The sequence below is a fragment of the Patagioenas fasciata genome, chromosome 2 (assembly GCF_037038585.1).
Source record: "Patagioenas fasciata isolate bPatFas1 chromosome 2, bPatFas1.hap1, whole genome shotgun sequence".
NCBI classification, from domain to species: Eukaryota; Metazoa; Chordata; class Aves; order Columbiformes; family Columbidae; genus Patagioenas; species Patagioenas fasciata.
In genome coordinates, this window is record NC_092521.1 from 82,644,551 (window position 1) to 82,661,053 (window position 16,503).

A 16,503-nucleotide genomic window follows, 5' to 3' on the forward strand; every position below is an offset into this window, starting at 1 on the left:
ACAGGACATAATTGGCCAGATGACTGGCTGGTATAAATTGAACTAGTTCCATTAAAATCAATTGAGTTACCTTGACTTACATTAGCTGAAGAGCAGCATAATGTTTTTAAATCCTTATGTAAGATTTTATAATTTTAATAGACTAGATGGTCAGTCTTTTTTGAGCTAGGGATTTTAAATTAGCTATCCAAGCCTATATGCCACAGAAATAATCAGGCTTGAAAGCCATGTACTACTAATCCACTACCATATGCAAGCATTCTCCTACAAACAAATTACCAGTAAAAACCAGTACGAGTTGCACTTTCATGACTGGACTGACAACCTAAGAACCAACTTAGGTTGAGACAAAATTAAGTGTGGAAGACCTTGTGCCTCAATGGTGAAACCCTAAGCTGTTCCCTTTGCTACGAATGGACATGCTGCTTCACTATCCAAAGAACCAGTCTGGAGTGGAAAAAATCTAAGTGTGAAGTGCTAAGCTAGAGATAAGTGATTAAGACAGACAAAGCAAGAAAACTAAGTCCTTGATTCATCAGTAATTTTAACTCACACCTTGTATATATCCTTCATACTCTCAAAATCACATTAAAACTGCTCAGATTGGTTCCTGTGATGCATGAGTATATTTGCAGATAGATGTGCTCATAGAAAGAGCCATAACCCATGCAGTCCTTGCAGACTCTTTCACTGAGCTGTTCTTCAAGGCAGTAACTCCAGATCGCGATCCTTGGTCAGTGCCCAGTCACAACTTTCATGATGCATTCAGACCAGTGTCCTTGTTTGGGGATGGACAGGAAGGAATAGGATTACAAGCAATTCTGTGTATTGGTGTCCTAAGGTTGGCATATTTATTGCACAGCTACCAAGAAGCTGGTTAAAGTAGCTACAGTGCTCCTCTCCCTCCAGCATTTTGGGGTAACGTTATGGTATATTTTGGAAAGATGTTTTGAACCAAATAAAAGAAAGTCGTTTTCCCACTGTAACCTCAGAGCAACCCTTCTATGGGTCTGATGATAAATATAGTTAGCGGTTAAACAAGATGTGGCCAATGCAAAGCACAGGTGATACTCAAAATGACAGGCTGAAGGTGCTGAGCCATCATCACAGAAAAAAAATCTGTGACAGACTCCCACAAAAAGCAGAATTTAGCCTCTTAATATAAGTGAAGCTAAACTGCAGGTAAAACATCTGTGGAAAGATTGGAAATGTTGCAAATGGTAAACCTATGATTTAATTTCAAAAAAGAAAGATTTTGCACAACATATATCATGCAGCAAAAGTGTATGGTTTTAGTGTATTATGTTTGTGGGAAGTCCATGCTATAATCTCCTGACCAGTTCTAGTCTTGCCAGTTTTGAACAGTTGAGCCATATAGACAGCTATTGACATCTCAAATTTTGGTATATCATATGTCCAGAGTCTGCCTGAAAACAGAAGAATTGAATGTCTGCCTAGCTCTCAAGCAAAATCTTTTGAAATTTTAGTTTCAAATATGTTAAAATACATTTCTATTTCCTTTTTTAGAAGACACCACTAAAATCTGTGAAGGAAATGAATGGTCCACGAATCAAAAACAAAACATGTTTTGCTGTTACATAATGAATATCTGGCAATGCTCAATTCTTTTTTCATTTAAAATCTGGAATGCTGGTAAGGGTACAAACATAGCTGAATGTTTGAATCTTACAGAAAAAAAAAAACTGTAAGATTATTGAAACCTCTTTCAATTGATCATATTTTAATGGAATGACTTGATTTTGGTTTTGGTTTTGTTGTTGCTTTAATAACCAATAGAAATACTCATTCTTTCTATAAAAATAGTTTTATTCAGAAAGCTGAGTTTGAATAAGGTTTTTATTTTACCGAAGCCATAAGTTTTTCCACAGTAAACAGTAGTTTTCTAATATTAAGACAATGTCTTAATATTTAACATTTAGAGAAATACTTCTAATTGATATTCCAAGTACCAGTGACAGAATAGATCTATTTGGCCACCCTACAGGTTCTTACCTGCCTTTTCCTATTTTGCAGCTACAAGCTTCTCTATATAGTTGCCTGGTAAAGCACTATCAGCAGATGTACAACTTTGTGCAGCAAAGGCATTCTACAAATCCCAAAATCAAATAATACGTACTGACAAATCACTTTATTTTGCAACTCTGGAAGTACCATGACCAGACTTATTTAGTATGACTAGGAAAATGCATAAACAGTTCTGTGTTAGAAATTAATATATTTTGAAATATTACTGTTTCCCATATTCAAGGTAGAAGTTAAGAAATGTTACTATATAGATGCATCTGTATCTAGATTTATGTATTAGATAGATGGATAGATAGATAGATGGATAGATGATAGATAGATAGATAGATAGATAGATAGATAGATAGATAGATAGATAGAACTAAATAACTGAAAGAAAATAATGGGGTAAAAGGAGTAATGAATTCTAATGAGAGGCATGGCAAGGGAGGGAAGAGAACTATTCTATCAGTTTACTCTGCTTCACAAAGAGGCAGGACTGGAAATTCTAGAAATTTCGGCTTTTTATCCGCACGTTAAAAATATAACAGTATTGGTTATGATGCAGACTTTCATGTTTCACACCTACAATGGTGGAAAAGCTGTATTTTGAGATGAGACTGTAAGTCCCGGGACACATGGATAATTACAGACAGTAGCACATGGTTGAGAGGAAGCACATATTCATTTAGGTTTGTTTTCATACTAGCATTTTGCAATAGTGTCGTGTGTGCCTGTCTGAAAACATGGCAGAACCTTCCCCTTGAAGATGGGTTGAACATTTATATGTTTTGTGAAATATTGCCATCAGACTATTCACTGTACATGAACGTGTTTCAGCAGCTGCACTTCAGAAGGGTATTTTAAATAGAAAAAGGAAATAATTACTATGATAGAGCAGGTTGGTTTATTACAGCAAACTTTGGATTAACCAACATTATTCGTTAATTACAAAGTTGAGAATGGGAAGTGAAAAATGAGATCTGCAGGCCAAATCTACAGCAAATGCTGTAGACTTGATCAAATCTGAAGTGAGTGTTTCAAGATTTGATGGAAAGTGGGGAAAATATGTTCTGCAACTGGAGCAAGGCAGAAGTTAACCAATGTCAGGGGTTCACCTGTTTGTTGCTCTCAAGTGCATTACCCATTTCTGCAGGTACATTTCATTGATCCAGGAATAAACAAACCCAACAGCTGCAGAGACTGAAGACCTCCCCTTGCTCACTCTTTCTGTCATTCTTCTCACATGGCTGCCATGATCTTCAAGATTGCATCTGCACCTGAGTCACCATTTTCTGCCTGCACTGAAGGACGTAATATCACCTGATCTTCCTCCTCTGTCACATTCCCCTTTCACAGAAACCCACAGGTGTTGATGGCAGGCAGATACTACCTATGCACACACCTTCAGAGGGTATTCCCTGCCTCTGGAAGGAATGGATGGAGTGAGCACTCTGTACTGTCTTGCTAGTACAGCAAGCAGTAGCAGTAATGCATTTCAGGCTGAAGGATGTCAGAAGTATGCCTTATGCTCATTATTGCCATGTACAGATGCTATCAGGCTGCTTTTACATTATATCAACAGCAATGTCTTAGCACTGCATACATGGGCTGTCCCATGAGCAAGACAACTCAGCTTAGTCAGCAGTCGCACTTCAACTGTCTGACTGCAATTAAAGGCTTTTAAAAAGTGACCCTTGAGGTTACAAGGAAGCATATACTCCAAATACCTCGTTGCAGCTACTCAGTTCTCATGAAGTTCAATAAGGCCAAGTGCAAGGTCCTGCACCTGTGTTGTGGCAACTGCCAGTATCAATACAGGCTGGGGGATGAAGGGATTGAGAGCAGCCCTGCAGAGAAGGACTTGGGGGTACTGGTGGATGAAAGATTCAACATGAGATGGCAATGTGCACTTGCAGCCCAGAAGGCAAATCACATCTTGGGCTGCATCAAAAGAAGCATGACCAGCAGGTCGAGGGAGGTGATTCTGCCCCTCTACTCTGCTCTGGTGAGATGTCACCTAGAGTCCTACATTCAAGGCCAATCTGAACAGGGCTCTAAGAACCTGATCTAGTTGAAGATGTCTCTACTCATTGCAGAGGGGTTGGACTAGGTGACTTTTGAGAGTTCCTTCCAACCCAAACTGTTCTATGATTCTATGATTTTATGGGTCTGTCCATTGTTCCCCCAGTTGCTGTTATTTTATCATCACTAAAGTTACTGTTTCTCATCACACTGTGCTATGTCCTCCTTGATATGCTATGATTTCATGGATACAGCTTCATCGTCTGATCAGTTAGCAGTGGTACATGGCTTACAAAAAATAAGATGCAGATGTTCCCTGAGCATCCACTGACACACATGGGGAAGCTCACCCAGTACAGGGTGTTTCAAAAAGATAGACCACATTTCTAAGCACTATTTTTCATGATGGCAACACGTTACAATTACACAAAAACTTACAAGCTCTTTAATGAGTTATCATGTTTTAATAACCTTTTTATAAATGTTCATGTTACATGAATGGTTCATTCATGGGCAGTATGTGGTTGCAGAAATATTGTGATTTCAAATTGGGTCTGGTTTTTAGAAACACCCTATATAGTGCAGCAGTGTAAGATCATACCACATGAAGTGTACAAATAGTTTTTTCCTGGATTTTAATGATACCCTGCACAAACTAATAAAGTAGTGTCTGAGCCAGACTGAGTGCTTGAATCCCACTCAACTTCTAGATTAGCTCATGCTGAGCCAATTAAGAGGCTTCTGCACACAATGGGCTTATCCTATAAACTCATCCTTAGTACAACAAATTTAGTGCCAACTGCTCAGTGAAGCACGGATCCTTCTGTTTTCTTTTGCTGTTGGGTGTGGTTGTTAAGGATTTCATACCAGTTTCAGTAAAATCAAGAGCTTGCCTGGAACTGACATGTTTTCCATCCATACCTGGGACTACTACTCTCTGCCCCACCTGAGGCCACTGCACAGTAGTTTGCTGAAGCATTCAGTTATGATGACAGATACTATATAAATATAAAACCCAATAAAAACTGTATTAAATAGCACTAAAAAAGGTAAGAAATTGGTCATTCTGTTCCTAATATAGTAATATTTCTCACTCTTCATAGAGAACTGTATGCAACACTGTCCGAAAGCCAGACATTTTCCCCTCTTTTTACTGCTACTATTTTCCCCTTTTTTTGAGAGATAGAGAAAGCTATTACAGTACTTACCACACAGTGGTGCTAAATGACACTTGGAATATCTATTTAGCAGAATATAAGAAAAGCTATTTCATTTTTAATGTATGTAAATCGCACAAGGGTAGTAATAATCAAGCTTATATTGGATCCTAGCATGAAAATAAATTATCAGCCAAAACAGATTATTTCAGTTGTGTACCACATCAGCTGTAGCTGTTTGTGCCCATCTAGTGAGCAAGAAGCAGCAAATGGCCTTTTGCCTCTGCCAATGTACTTCACATGCTGTGAAGAACAGTTTGGCTTGTGCAATTTTTTATCATCAAATGTATTTTCCACGAAAAAGAATCGTTGTGTAGGAAAGCTTCATTTTTCTCAGTTTTGATATAGAAATGAATCCATGTATTTTTGCAGAGCAATAGAACAAAAAACAAACAAACAAAAAATGTGGTGACTGCAATTTTTTTTTCAGAAAAAATAAAAGCAGACTTTATAAAGGGTTATGAAATTGCTCAGCACTGTATTCCTCCAGCACTTGCAGCATCAAAATATGCTATGACATGGGAAAAAATGCAAACCAACTTTTAAAGCACACCACATTTTCATTAGTAATTGACTTTTTATTATTTATCTTTCATAATTGAAAGTGTTGGTCTTATTTGTTTCCTGATTTGATTTAAAGAAGGACTTATATGCATACCTAACTTAAATATTTGTATAATCCTACAAGGTTAAATCAGTGATTTGAACACCATGCAAAGCAAAATTGTTTCTGTGCGGGCAAATGAATAGTGCAGTTGCAGGCTTGTATGATACAGTTAGCATGCATTTTAACTGATGTCTAAAGAATTGTGAGTGTCCAGCATTACTGAAAATCTGAAAACTACAATCTGTGAAAACACATTGATATTATTACAAGTGTAGAGGTTATGAAGAAACATTGAGTTAATATCTTTAAGATTCCACATTGGTCTTATTTAACATGTGATCCAGCAAGGAAGGTAAGTGGATGGATTTTGGATGCTTCCAGAATGTCTTAAAACACTGAAATCATTTAAGGTTTAGTGAATGGTCCTTTTCACTGAGAAAATTTTGTGAACGACAATGTGTGGGGACTGTATAAAGGCATTCTTTGCTGGAGGACCTGTGTGTTGGCTTTATCTCCTTTCCACACTCCTGTATAAAACAAAGCTGGAATTTCCTGACCTTCAGAACCTGTCATCATCCCCATTTACTGTGATGAAGAAGATTAAGAAGGGATTAGGATTACATTTTTTTTCCTCTCCTGTTCAGTGACAGAGATGTCTTGTTTAAATAAGGCAACATCAACTGATGTTGTGCAGTTGTAAAAGTGCCCTAAAATTTCATATATGCCATATCTTGTTACTGAAAAGTTTAAATAAATGCAGCAAAATACAATGACCAACTCTAAACTATCTGGGTATAGACCTAGTAGGGTTTTTTTGGTGGTTTTTTTTTTTTTTCAATTAGTGATTCATTTAGCTATTATACAATTCCCCATATAGCAATCTCAAAAGTAGCCAGGCATTTTACTTGTGCTGGTCCTAAGATAACTGTATAAAGCAAATTGAGATGTAGATGCTCTTCACCAGTAACAAATATTACATGCATGCTGTTTGAATCTGTATAGCCAATTTGAATGTTTTCTCTATATAGTCTGACATATATATATTTAACCATAAGTACGGAAAAATTCCATTGCTCTGTATAAAAATAAGAAGTACAGCTGAGGTTTTGGACTAATCCAGGGAGAACTGAATCTTATCAAATACCTACTCCTGATGTTCAAACATTTGTTTTTCAATGGTTCCCACTCATTGTTATTTCTGACTGGCAATGCATACAGAGGGGTATGCAGCTGCTCAGCCTGGCACTTCGAGATGGAGCTATTCTTGAGTCATCTGCATAGAGGGGAAAAGGTGATCAGAACGATTTTTAAAAATGAGACAAAGTTTAGACATTCACATAAGGAGGAAGCAGTACATTCAAACTTTTAGTCCAAAAAGAAGGGGTGTGTGCAAAGAGTTTGTGTCTCATTGACAAATTACTTCAAGGAGGTATAGTAGCCTCTATATTATGACACTAAAACCAGCAGAAATTTGATTTAACATCATCTGGTCCTTTAATGTACCCATGGATAATTTATTATTCCCTGGGTAAATAATTTACTGTTTCCTGGATCAAGAGCCTGAGGCCAGGAATTTCATTGTTAGAATAAGGCAAATATAGAACCATGGTCAGGGAAGGGGGAAATTTAAGTATCTAAATTCTACATTTTATTTCAACTGAAGTTTCTCTTTTCCTAAAGCTTGTCTTAATATACATGTTCAGAACTCTTTCCTTCCCAGACCCTTATGAAGTGTTAAGATCACAGATGTATTTATTTTACAAAAATTACACCTACAAGCAAGAGCTATCTATAAACCATAACCTGGCCTTTCATAATGACCTGCTAGTTCAGGTCTTGTTCTACTAACCAAGTTGATAATTGGTGTACATGTACATGCCTGGGCTCAGAAGACAACCATTAGTTAAAATGTGACTGTGCCTGTTCTGGATCTCTCCTACTGAGTACTTTAATCACTAAATTCCCAATAACACTTATCCTTTCCATCTTTAAAATTCATAAATTCAGTAATCATTAACTTATCCTAGTATGCTAAAGTAATATCAACAGCCGGGATACAGTAAACTCCCTCGCATGACTATCTGATAACCAGCTTTTTGGGACACTATTAGGAGACTAGAAGTAGGACATGTCAATTTGAAATGATTTGAGAGCCCTCTACCCTACTCTGTTCATCGCAGTACTGTACAAACAGTTTCATTATTAAAATAATAAACATAAAATCAAAATTTTCAACATAAAATGCTTACAAGTGAGAATGAAATATATTATCTCAAACATAAAATATAGCTCTCTCATTCCACATTCTAAATTTGAGCATTTTTTGTATGGTTTTAAGTAAAAAACTTCCCACAAAAGAGAAATCATACTTTCTGCAAAGAGATGAGAATTACTTTGCTGCCAATAAGAAGTGATATTATTTGTGAAAAATCATACCCAATCACACATTAAATGAAATTTTTAGGACTAAGATCACAACCACAGATTCTAATGAATATTTGAAATGCTGTGTATTATGCATGAGGTATAATTTCACATTTGATTCTCTTCCCTAGTTTCTCAGTTAAGGTATAGGTACATACACCCCATCAGTGCCACATACCTTTTTCAGTTTGATGACTCCTTCCTGGGTATTCTCATCTGTTGTGATGTCAAACAAGTTTCCTCCATCTCCTGGAACTATGTTGTACTCAATTTCTGCATTTTGACCAAAATCAGGATCCACAGCTCTGATTCGTCCAATAGCAGAACCAACATGAGAGGACTCAGGTACTTTTAAATGGAAGATACCTGTGACAAAGACAGTCATTCTTGGGATTTCTTGATAATTAACATAGTAAGTTTGATTAAAACCTTGGAGCCTGTGCAAAGTAAACAGGCTTAAATCATCCAACTAAAATAATTAGATCAAAACAAAAAAGGATTAGAAAAAAGATTCATGTTTTATCGGATGAACATGCTAATTTCCCCTACTTTCTAGATTTGGTCCAGTGCAACTGCAAGGGCCTTGGCATCTCTATCTCTTGAGTTATCTACCTATATTTCTATCTTTAATTTTACCCATATAGTTGACTCTTGAATTAAATTCTACTTGTCAACAGCACACGTTTATAAGCATTTTCCTCCTTCTATGCTTAACAGCTTTTAGTACCTGAATTTTATTTTGTTTGAGAAAATATATCTATGTATTTAACAGCAATTGAAAAGGAAAAATCAGCAGGAAAAGGATTTCCACCTATTTCTGTAATATTCAGTATTAGAATTACACGTACACTCCTTGTGGGGGGAGAAGATACTGTTTATACATTAGTCAGTAGATGGTGATCTTACTAAGATTTCAATGCTAAACAAATCTTTAACTCTGCACACTTTTATTTTCAGTTTATTTACTATTAGTGTTAATAAAAATAAAAAAAATACACTTTTAAAATAATCATTACTACTGATGTATGAGGACAAAATGGTTTAATTCAGGGTAACAACCATTTTCAAAAAATGTTACACATAATAGTAATTTTAATAATTTAAAAAAAAAAAAAAAAGAAAAAGGTCTAAAGTACTTTGAGTCAGCCTTCAATTTCACAGCAATAGTAGCAGCAGGCTTTTGTTTTTAATGCTTTTAGATTGGCTTACTCATACAATCATAGAATCATAGAATAGTTTGGTTTGGAAGGGACCTTCAAAGGTCATCTAATCCAACCCCCCCGCAATGAGCAGGAAGATCTTCAACTAGATCAGGTTGCTCAGAGCCCCGTCCAGCCTGACCTTGAATGTTTCTGGAGATGGGGCATCTACCACCTCTCTGGGCAACCTGTCCCAGTGTTTCACCACTGTCATGGTGTTATTACACCACTGCTGAAGTGCCTGCCTCTCCTGTTCAGCTGCACCTCTCATTGGAGTTATTACTTTGCACAGCTGCCAGCGAACACAACCATGACAAGTATTTCCAGTGAACAGGGAGTGCTTGCATTTCTTCAGGCAGCAGTCTATGCTGTCAAAATTGCCATCAGATTTTGAAGTTGATTTCAACAGGTCCAGGATGTCTGATTTGCTTCATGTCATCCTTCAAGGAAGCAAGCATTTCCTTGCCCCACCATTTTGTTTTCCTGTGTCATCCTTCAACAGCTCTGAAAGCACAGACCATTTGAAGCAGGGCAACATCAACAATAGCCTTCTCTGTTCCTCTACATGTGAACATCCAGGAGGAAATTTACACTTCTTTTTCAATACTGTTGCAGGACAGGCATCTATGACTAACAGGAAGTATATCAGGGGGTTTTCTCAGAGATTTCCACCTGTAGTAGTTCAGTCACACTTCACAAGATAAGGCTCTGAGAAGCTGAATATCTTGTAACAGCGGTACAGATGACTTTTGCATCCATCTGCTGAATTAAACAGCAGCTTTTTCAGTTTTACAATATCTACAAGTGAGGAAAAAAATTAAATTAACACTGCTGGATTAGGAGCAAACCTACCCTTTCATGAGGGCTATGGCACCTATGTAACTGTTGATTTGATTGCCTCTGAAAAAATGTGGTTTATTGGCTTCCTTCCTCCATCCCATTAGTATGCAAAGTATACCTGAATGCAAAACTTGCTTTGCTTGTTTGAGAAGATCCCTGTAAGTAGTCTGCTTGTGTCAACATCCACATTTGGATATTACTATGTGTAGTTTTGTAGTACTCATTGATTGAGCTACTAATGGTTGTGCAGTTATCATTTCACTATTTTTCCCAAGGGAATATATTAAAGGAAGTTTTTTTTAGGTTTTTGGTTTGTGAGTTTGTTTTTTTGTTGCTTTTTTTTTTAGCAACTGGAAAGGAGTACTGTGACACAAAATATGATCAAGACAAGAGTAGCCTCAACTTCTTCTTAGTTGTACTTCAGCTACTCAGAGTAAAGAATAATATTGTAACTTGGTATGCAGAAGACATTCACAAATTCTCCTATTATCTAAAACCATTTACAAATATTTATATTACTGGGCCAATGTTATAAAAGTTATTCAGAAGAAGTGGAAGAAAATGGATCCAAAAAGGCTTTGCCTACTCTTGAATCTTGTATTATGTTTCCACAACATGTTTCTAGCCCTGATGCTCAGGTCTTTTAGAGACACTTACACTGGATGACACAAATGATAGCTAGTGTTTGCTCTTTACAGCCAAAATTTTTGTGAACATACAACATAAGAACATATGAAAATGGACTTTTCCTTCTTTGCCTAGCTGATCTATTTTTAGTGAATTTAAGAGCACTTAGATTCATTAAAACAAACATTGCTCTGTGGAGAGTCTCTGGCTGTGTGCTGTGAACAAGCCAGGGCTTGATGCGGCTGTGCTACACGGAAGGATTTCCCTGAGACACCAGAGACAAAAGGAAAGTAAACAGAAGCCGCTCTGCCCTCGACCCAGGCTGCAGGAGGGGCGTTGCCGCTGCGCATGAACAGTCTGTGAACAGTGCCCTGCAGCCAATCACCATAGTGGGGGGGGATGAGTGACTGTGAGTGTAACCAATTGTAGCCTGCACTTGCCGCATGGCCTTTTGGTAGAGAGTATATAAGGCTTGGAAAAACGTGGTCTCGGGGACATTGATATTCAGTGTTGTTTAAGAGTTCATTAAAGAGTACGGATGGTAAATTCACATTGAATTAGACTCCTTACTCTCGCCCGGCCCGCCCGTTCGATCAAAGAGCTTATGCCGGCGTCTGGATTCGTCGAATTTGCTACCGCCACAAATGGTAGCAGAGGATGGTTCGTTAGCAGAGCATAACGCTTCGGATCTACATATGGTAGCAGAAGGATGGATCGTTAGCAAAGCATATCGCTCCGGATCGAAATTACTGCGGTGAGCAGCGTTCATAAAAACGGAGCCAAGCCGGGGTGTGGGATAGTGTGCTTAGTCCGGTATCAAAAGACGGGCACCAGTCGAGCTGGCCACTCGCATCCTACGTTAAGACCGCGCTGATAAGATAATGGATATTGAAACAGCCGCGGCACTGCTGACGACTATTCTCTCTAAGAGAGGTATTGAATCGTCACAGGAAAAGCTAATCACATTGATTTTTTTAGCTCAGAAGTGGGGACACTTTGGGGAAGTTCCACTTTTGTTTTCCCCAACGGAATGGAGATCAGTGGGGGACACTATGTGGGACAAAACTATCAGAGGGGAAGAAGAGAAAGAAATTAAATCTGTGAGAGAATTGTGGAAAACCGTATTAGAATCATTAGAAATTATGAAATCGGAACAACGTGCCGCCCTAAGAGCCGCGGAGGCGCTTGTCCAAGAACAAACCTGGACTGATAAAACTTGTCGTCCAAAAGAAAAGAGGGGCCTGTGGGCTACTCTGTGGGGTCTGCCTGCCGTTCGGGGTGGTCGCGGGGTCCCGGCTCAGCCAATACTTTCACAATCCGATCTGCAACGCGGATTAGAAACTGCGCGGCTCGTAAACAAAGAACCGGAAGTTTCCCCCTCCGAGTCTCTGGGGCAATGTGCCAAGAAGGCGGAAGTGCAACTAGTCGACTGTCCGGATGTGGGAGGCCCTGAGTGCCGCCCTCCTCCTACCGCTCCGCCTCTGCCCTGCCCCGAGCCGGACGCCCCACCTCCCTCCGAGAAAAACGTGGGGGCCCGGCCCGGACCGGCCGCGGCGCAGCCGCCGGGGCCGGGGCCGCCTCAAACTTTGCCTCCGCAGGCACCCGCGGAAGTTTTTTGTGAGCCTCCTCCTACATCATTGGGCTCACCCCAAGCAGTAGAGCAGTTACTGCAAGTCATTACCAACAAGCTTGAACAACTCAAGAGTGTCAAATGTAGAGAAAAATAAGGAACAAATTGAGTTTCAAAAACCAGCTTGCCCTTCACAAACAATGCAATCAAAGGTGCCTATAGATTCTACTGACCAGCCGCAGCCCCGACGTGGCAGATGGTCAGGGGTCATCAAAGATGCCATCCTAGAAGGTGATTGGTCTCCAGCAAAATTAGCCCTACCGGTAATTCAAAATATGAACACTCAGACAGCGGTATGGGAACCACATGATTGGAAAATTTTGCAGCAAGCAAAACAATCATGAACTATGTTATACGTTCAGCAGCTACCGGACACAAAGAGCATCTCCGAACCTGTATCACAATCAGCGACCCAACTGTGAACCAGGCTTCTTTCACCTCAACAAGCCAAGCACCGCAGGAAGCCTCGGAGTTGATGTGGAGACAGCAGTAGATATAACATTGACCAATACTGCAATTCATAGAATACCAACTAATGCTAAAGGACCTTTATTTAGACAAGATAGTCTCATTGGAGGCCTATTGATTGGCCGTTCTTCTGCTAGTATCAAAGGTCTTCTAGTAATACCAGGTATAATTGATGCAGATTTCACAGGAACTGTTCAAATTCTGGCCTACACTCTGCATCCACCAATTTTTATTCCTTCTGGGAGTAGAATAGCTCAGGTAGTAGCACTGGAAAACTGCCTACCAATGCTTCCAGGAGTTCCTCCAGCATCCTCAACACAAAGGCATGATAAAGGATTTGGATTGACCGGTCCTGCAGTTTGCTTCACCTCATCAATGACTCAGCGTCCCATGTTACGTGTGCAACTATTTCAGTCTGATTCTACTGTTGTTGTAGAGGTAAATGCAATGCTTGATACTGGAGCTGATGTCTCCATCATTAGTCAATTCAAATGGCCACGAAATTGGAAACTTCAAAAATCAATCTCTTCCACTGTTGCTGGAGTAGGGGGTCGAACTACTCCAAATATAAGTGTTGATCCCATTTCCATCAGTTTCCCTGAAGGTCAGTGTGTTACCCTTAGGGTGTATGTAATGGAATTGCCAAGCAGCCTTGAGGCGCTTATTGGCCGTGACGTCTTGGGGCAACTTGGTGCTGTGTTAACTACTTCACCTTTTCCTTAGTGGTCACTGGAAAGCAGTTGCCCAACCCTCCATTGACCTGGTTAACAGATAGCCCAGTTTGGGTTGACCAGTGGCCATTAACAGAAGAGCGACTGCAAAAGGCACGTGAATTAGTAGAAGAGCAATTAGTTGCAGGCCATATCAAGCCTTCTACTAGTCCATGGAATACCCCAATTTTTGTAATACCAAAAAAGAGTGGAAAGTGGCGATTATTACATGACTTGCGAAAGGTAAATGATCAAATGCAAGCCATGGGTGCTTTACAACCTGGATTACCATCACCTGTAATGTTACCAGAAAATTGGCATATTCTAATTATAGATTTAAAGGATTGTTTCTTTACCATTCCTTTACATGAACAAGATACACAGCGTTTTGCATTTACACTGCCTTCAGTAAACAAAGCGGAACCAGCTAAAAGGTATGAGTGGGTAGTGCTACCGCAAGGTATGAAAAATTCTCCTACACTGTGCCAAATGTATGTTGCATGGGCACTTCAACCTATTCGTGCATCATGGAAACAAACAATTATTTATCATTATATGGATGATATTCTGTTCTGTCAACACGCTGAGTTCACAGAAAGTTCCATAGTCCAAATTACAATCAAACTCAAAGAAAAGGGGTTGGTTATAGCTCCAGAGAAAGTTCAAAAGTCTGCACCTTGGAAATACCCTGGTTGGTCCATTTGTGATGCACAGATTCGTCCACAAAAAATTGAATTACATACTGATTTACAAACATTAAATGATGTCCAAAAATTGTTAGGGGACATACAATGGATTAGAAATTGCGTAGGCATTACTAACAATGATATAGCACCTCTTACTTCACTTCTAAAAGGAGGTGATCCAGCTAAGAAAATAAGCTTAGAGTCCGTGCATCTCAAATGTCTTTCTGATATTACACAAAAAGTACAGACAAATTGGTCTAGCCGAAGACTTTCTGATCGACCAATTTCCCTCCTTATTAGCAATCTAGAACATCCGTGTGCAATCATCTGCCAGTGGCAAAACAAAAACGGGGAATTCCCCATAGATGTTGCTACAGATTCTTCCTTTTGTGCCACTGTCAGATTGAAAACAGAAAATGATTTGCGATTATTAGAGTGGATTTTTCTCAGTGTCCAACCAAAATTCAGTATTCAAACGAGACCAGAAGCAATTGGAGAATTGATTCGAAAAGGAAGATCTCGAATATTAGAAATTAGCGGTCAGGAACCAGATGACATCAGTATTCCGATAAATGGAGCCGATTTAGAATGGTGGCTGAGACATTCGATGCCTATACAGAATGCATTATTAGGATTTATAGGCAAGGTACATTCACGACAACCAAAAGGTAAACTATGGCAATTCCTTAGAACAAATCAGTGGTTAGAGAGAAGCAAAGTAAAAGCAAAACCTGTTGAAGGCCTTACAGTATATACAGATGCAGGAAAACGAAGACACCAGGCAGCATGTGTCTGGCAAGAGAATAGTCAATGGAAACAGCATTTAATTGAAGGTTCAAAAGAGGATTCATTGCAGACTTTAGAGCTCACGGCAGTAATATGGGCCTTAAATAATTGGCTGAAATCTGCTTTAAATGTTGTCACAGATTCTTTGTATGTAGCAGGTGTAATACCCAGAATGGAAAATGCCCTGTTAAGACAATCGAATAATCCTCGATTAGGAAAATTGTTTGTACAATTGAGAGCTATTTTAAATCAAAGAAAAGAACCCTGTTGTGTGATTCACATCCGCAGTCATCAATGGAATCTTGGTCTAGGTGAAGGAAATCAAATTGCAGATAGTTTAGTAAGTTCAGTACAGCACATGCCTCCAACAGATAAATTCCAACAAGCGAGACAAAGTCATGAGAGCTTTCATCAGAATGCCAGAGGTCTCCAAAGACAATTCGATTTAACTTTAAATGAAGCAAGAAGTATTGTACAGGCATGTCCTCAGTGTGGAAGCCAGATGTTAGGTATAGGAATTGGTGTCAATCCTCGAGGTTTAAAAGCCTTAGAAGTATGGCAAATGGATGTGACACATGTGCCAGAATTCGGAAGACTTAAATATGTGCATGTCACAATTGATACTTTTTCAAAAATGATATGGGCTACTGCTTTACCAGGGGAAAAAGCACTACATGTATGTAAACATCTTACAGCTTGTTTTGCTGTAATGGATGTCCCAGAAAAGATTAAGACAGACAATGGCCCTGCCTATGTTAGCCAGAAAGTTAGAACTTTTCTAATGAAATGGGGAGTGAAACACGTTACAGGTATACCTCATTCCCCAACAGGCCAAGGAATCATCGAGAGAGCACATCAAATGATTAAAGGGTATTTGAGCAAACAGAAGCAGGAAGAGTCAGATTGTCAACAGCGTTTAGCAAAGGTGTTGTTTACCTTGAATTATTTATGTCTAACTGGAGATCATGAGGAGCCTCCTGTGATCATTCATCATTATCAGATCAGACTAGGAAGGAAAAACACTTTACCGGAATTCATGGTGAGATATCGTGATCCCACCACTGGATTGTGGAAGGGACCAGTACCTGTTATTTTTAATGGTAGAGGGTATATGTGTCTCTCCACAGATCAAGGTCCATTGTGGGTTCCAAGCCGAGCAGTAAAGCCGGAGTTGAAACAAACTCAACCAAGTCAACTCCCTGCAGCAGAACCCTCGGAGGTCACAGAGTGAGGTGTAACCTTTGCATTGATTTAGCTGT

The 16,503-nt window shown here is 39.2% G+C and overlaps 1 protein-coding gene across 7 annotated transcripts in view; it reads right to left on the reverse strand.

Annotated features, from left to right (window-relative positions):
- Positions 1–16,503, reverse strand: part of CDH12 (cadherin 12) — a 577,123-nt gene that overhangs the window by 52,686 nt on the left and 507,934 nt on the right. For all 7 annotated transcript variants that reach the window (XM_071804496.1, XM_071804493.1, XM_071804491.1 and 4 more), the window contains one exon: positions 8,477–8,664. In XM_071804496.1, coding sequence (XP_071660597.1) covers positions 8,477–8,664 — 188 coding nt within the window. The remainder of the gene's footprint in view (positions 1–8,476; positions 8,665–16,503) is intronic.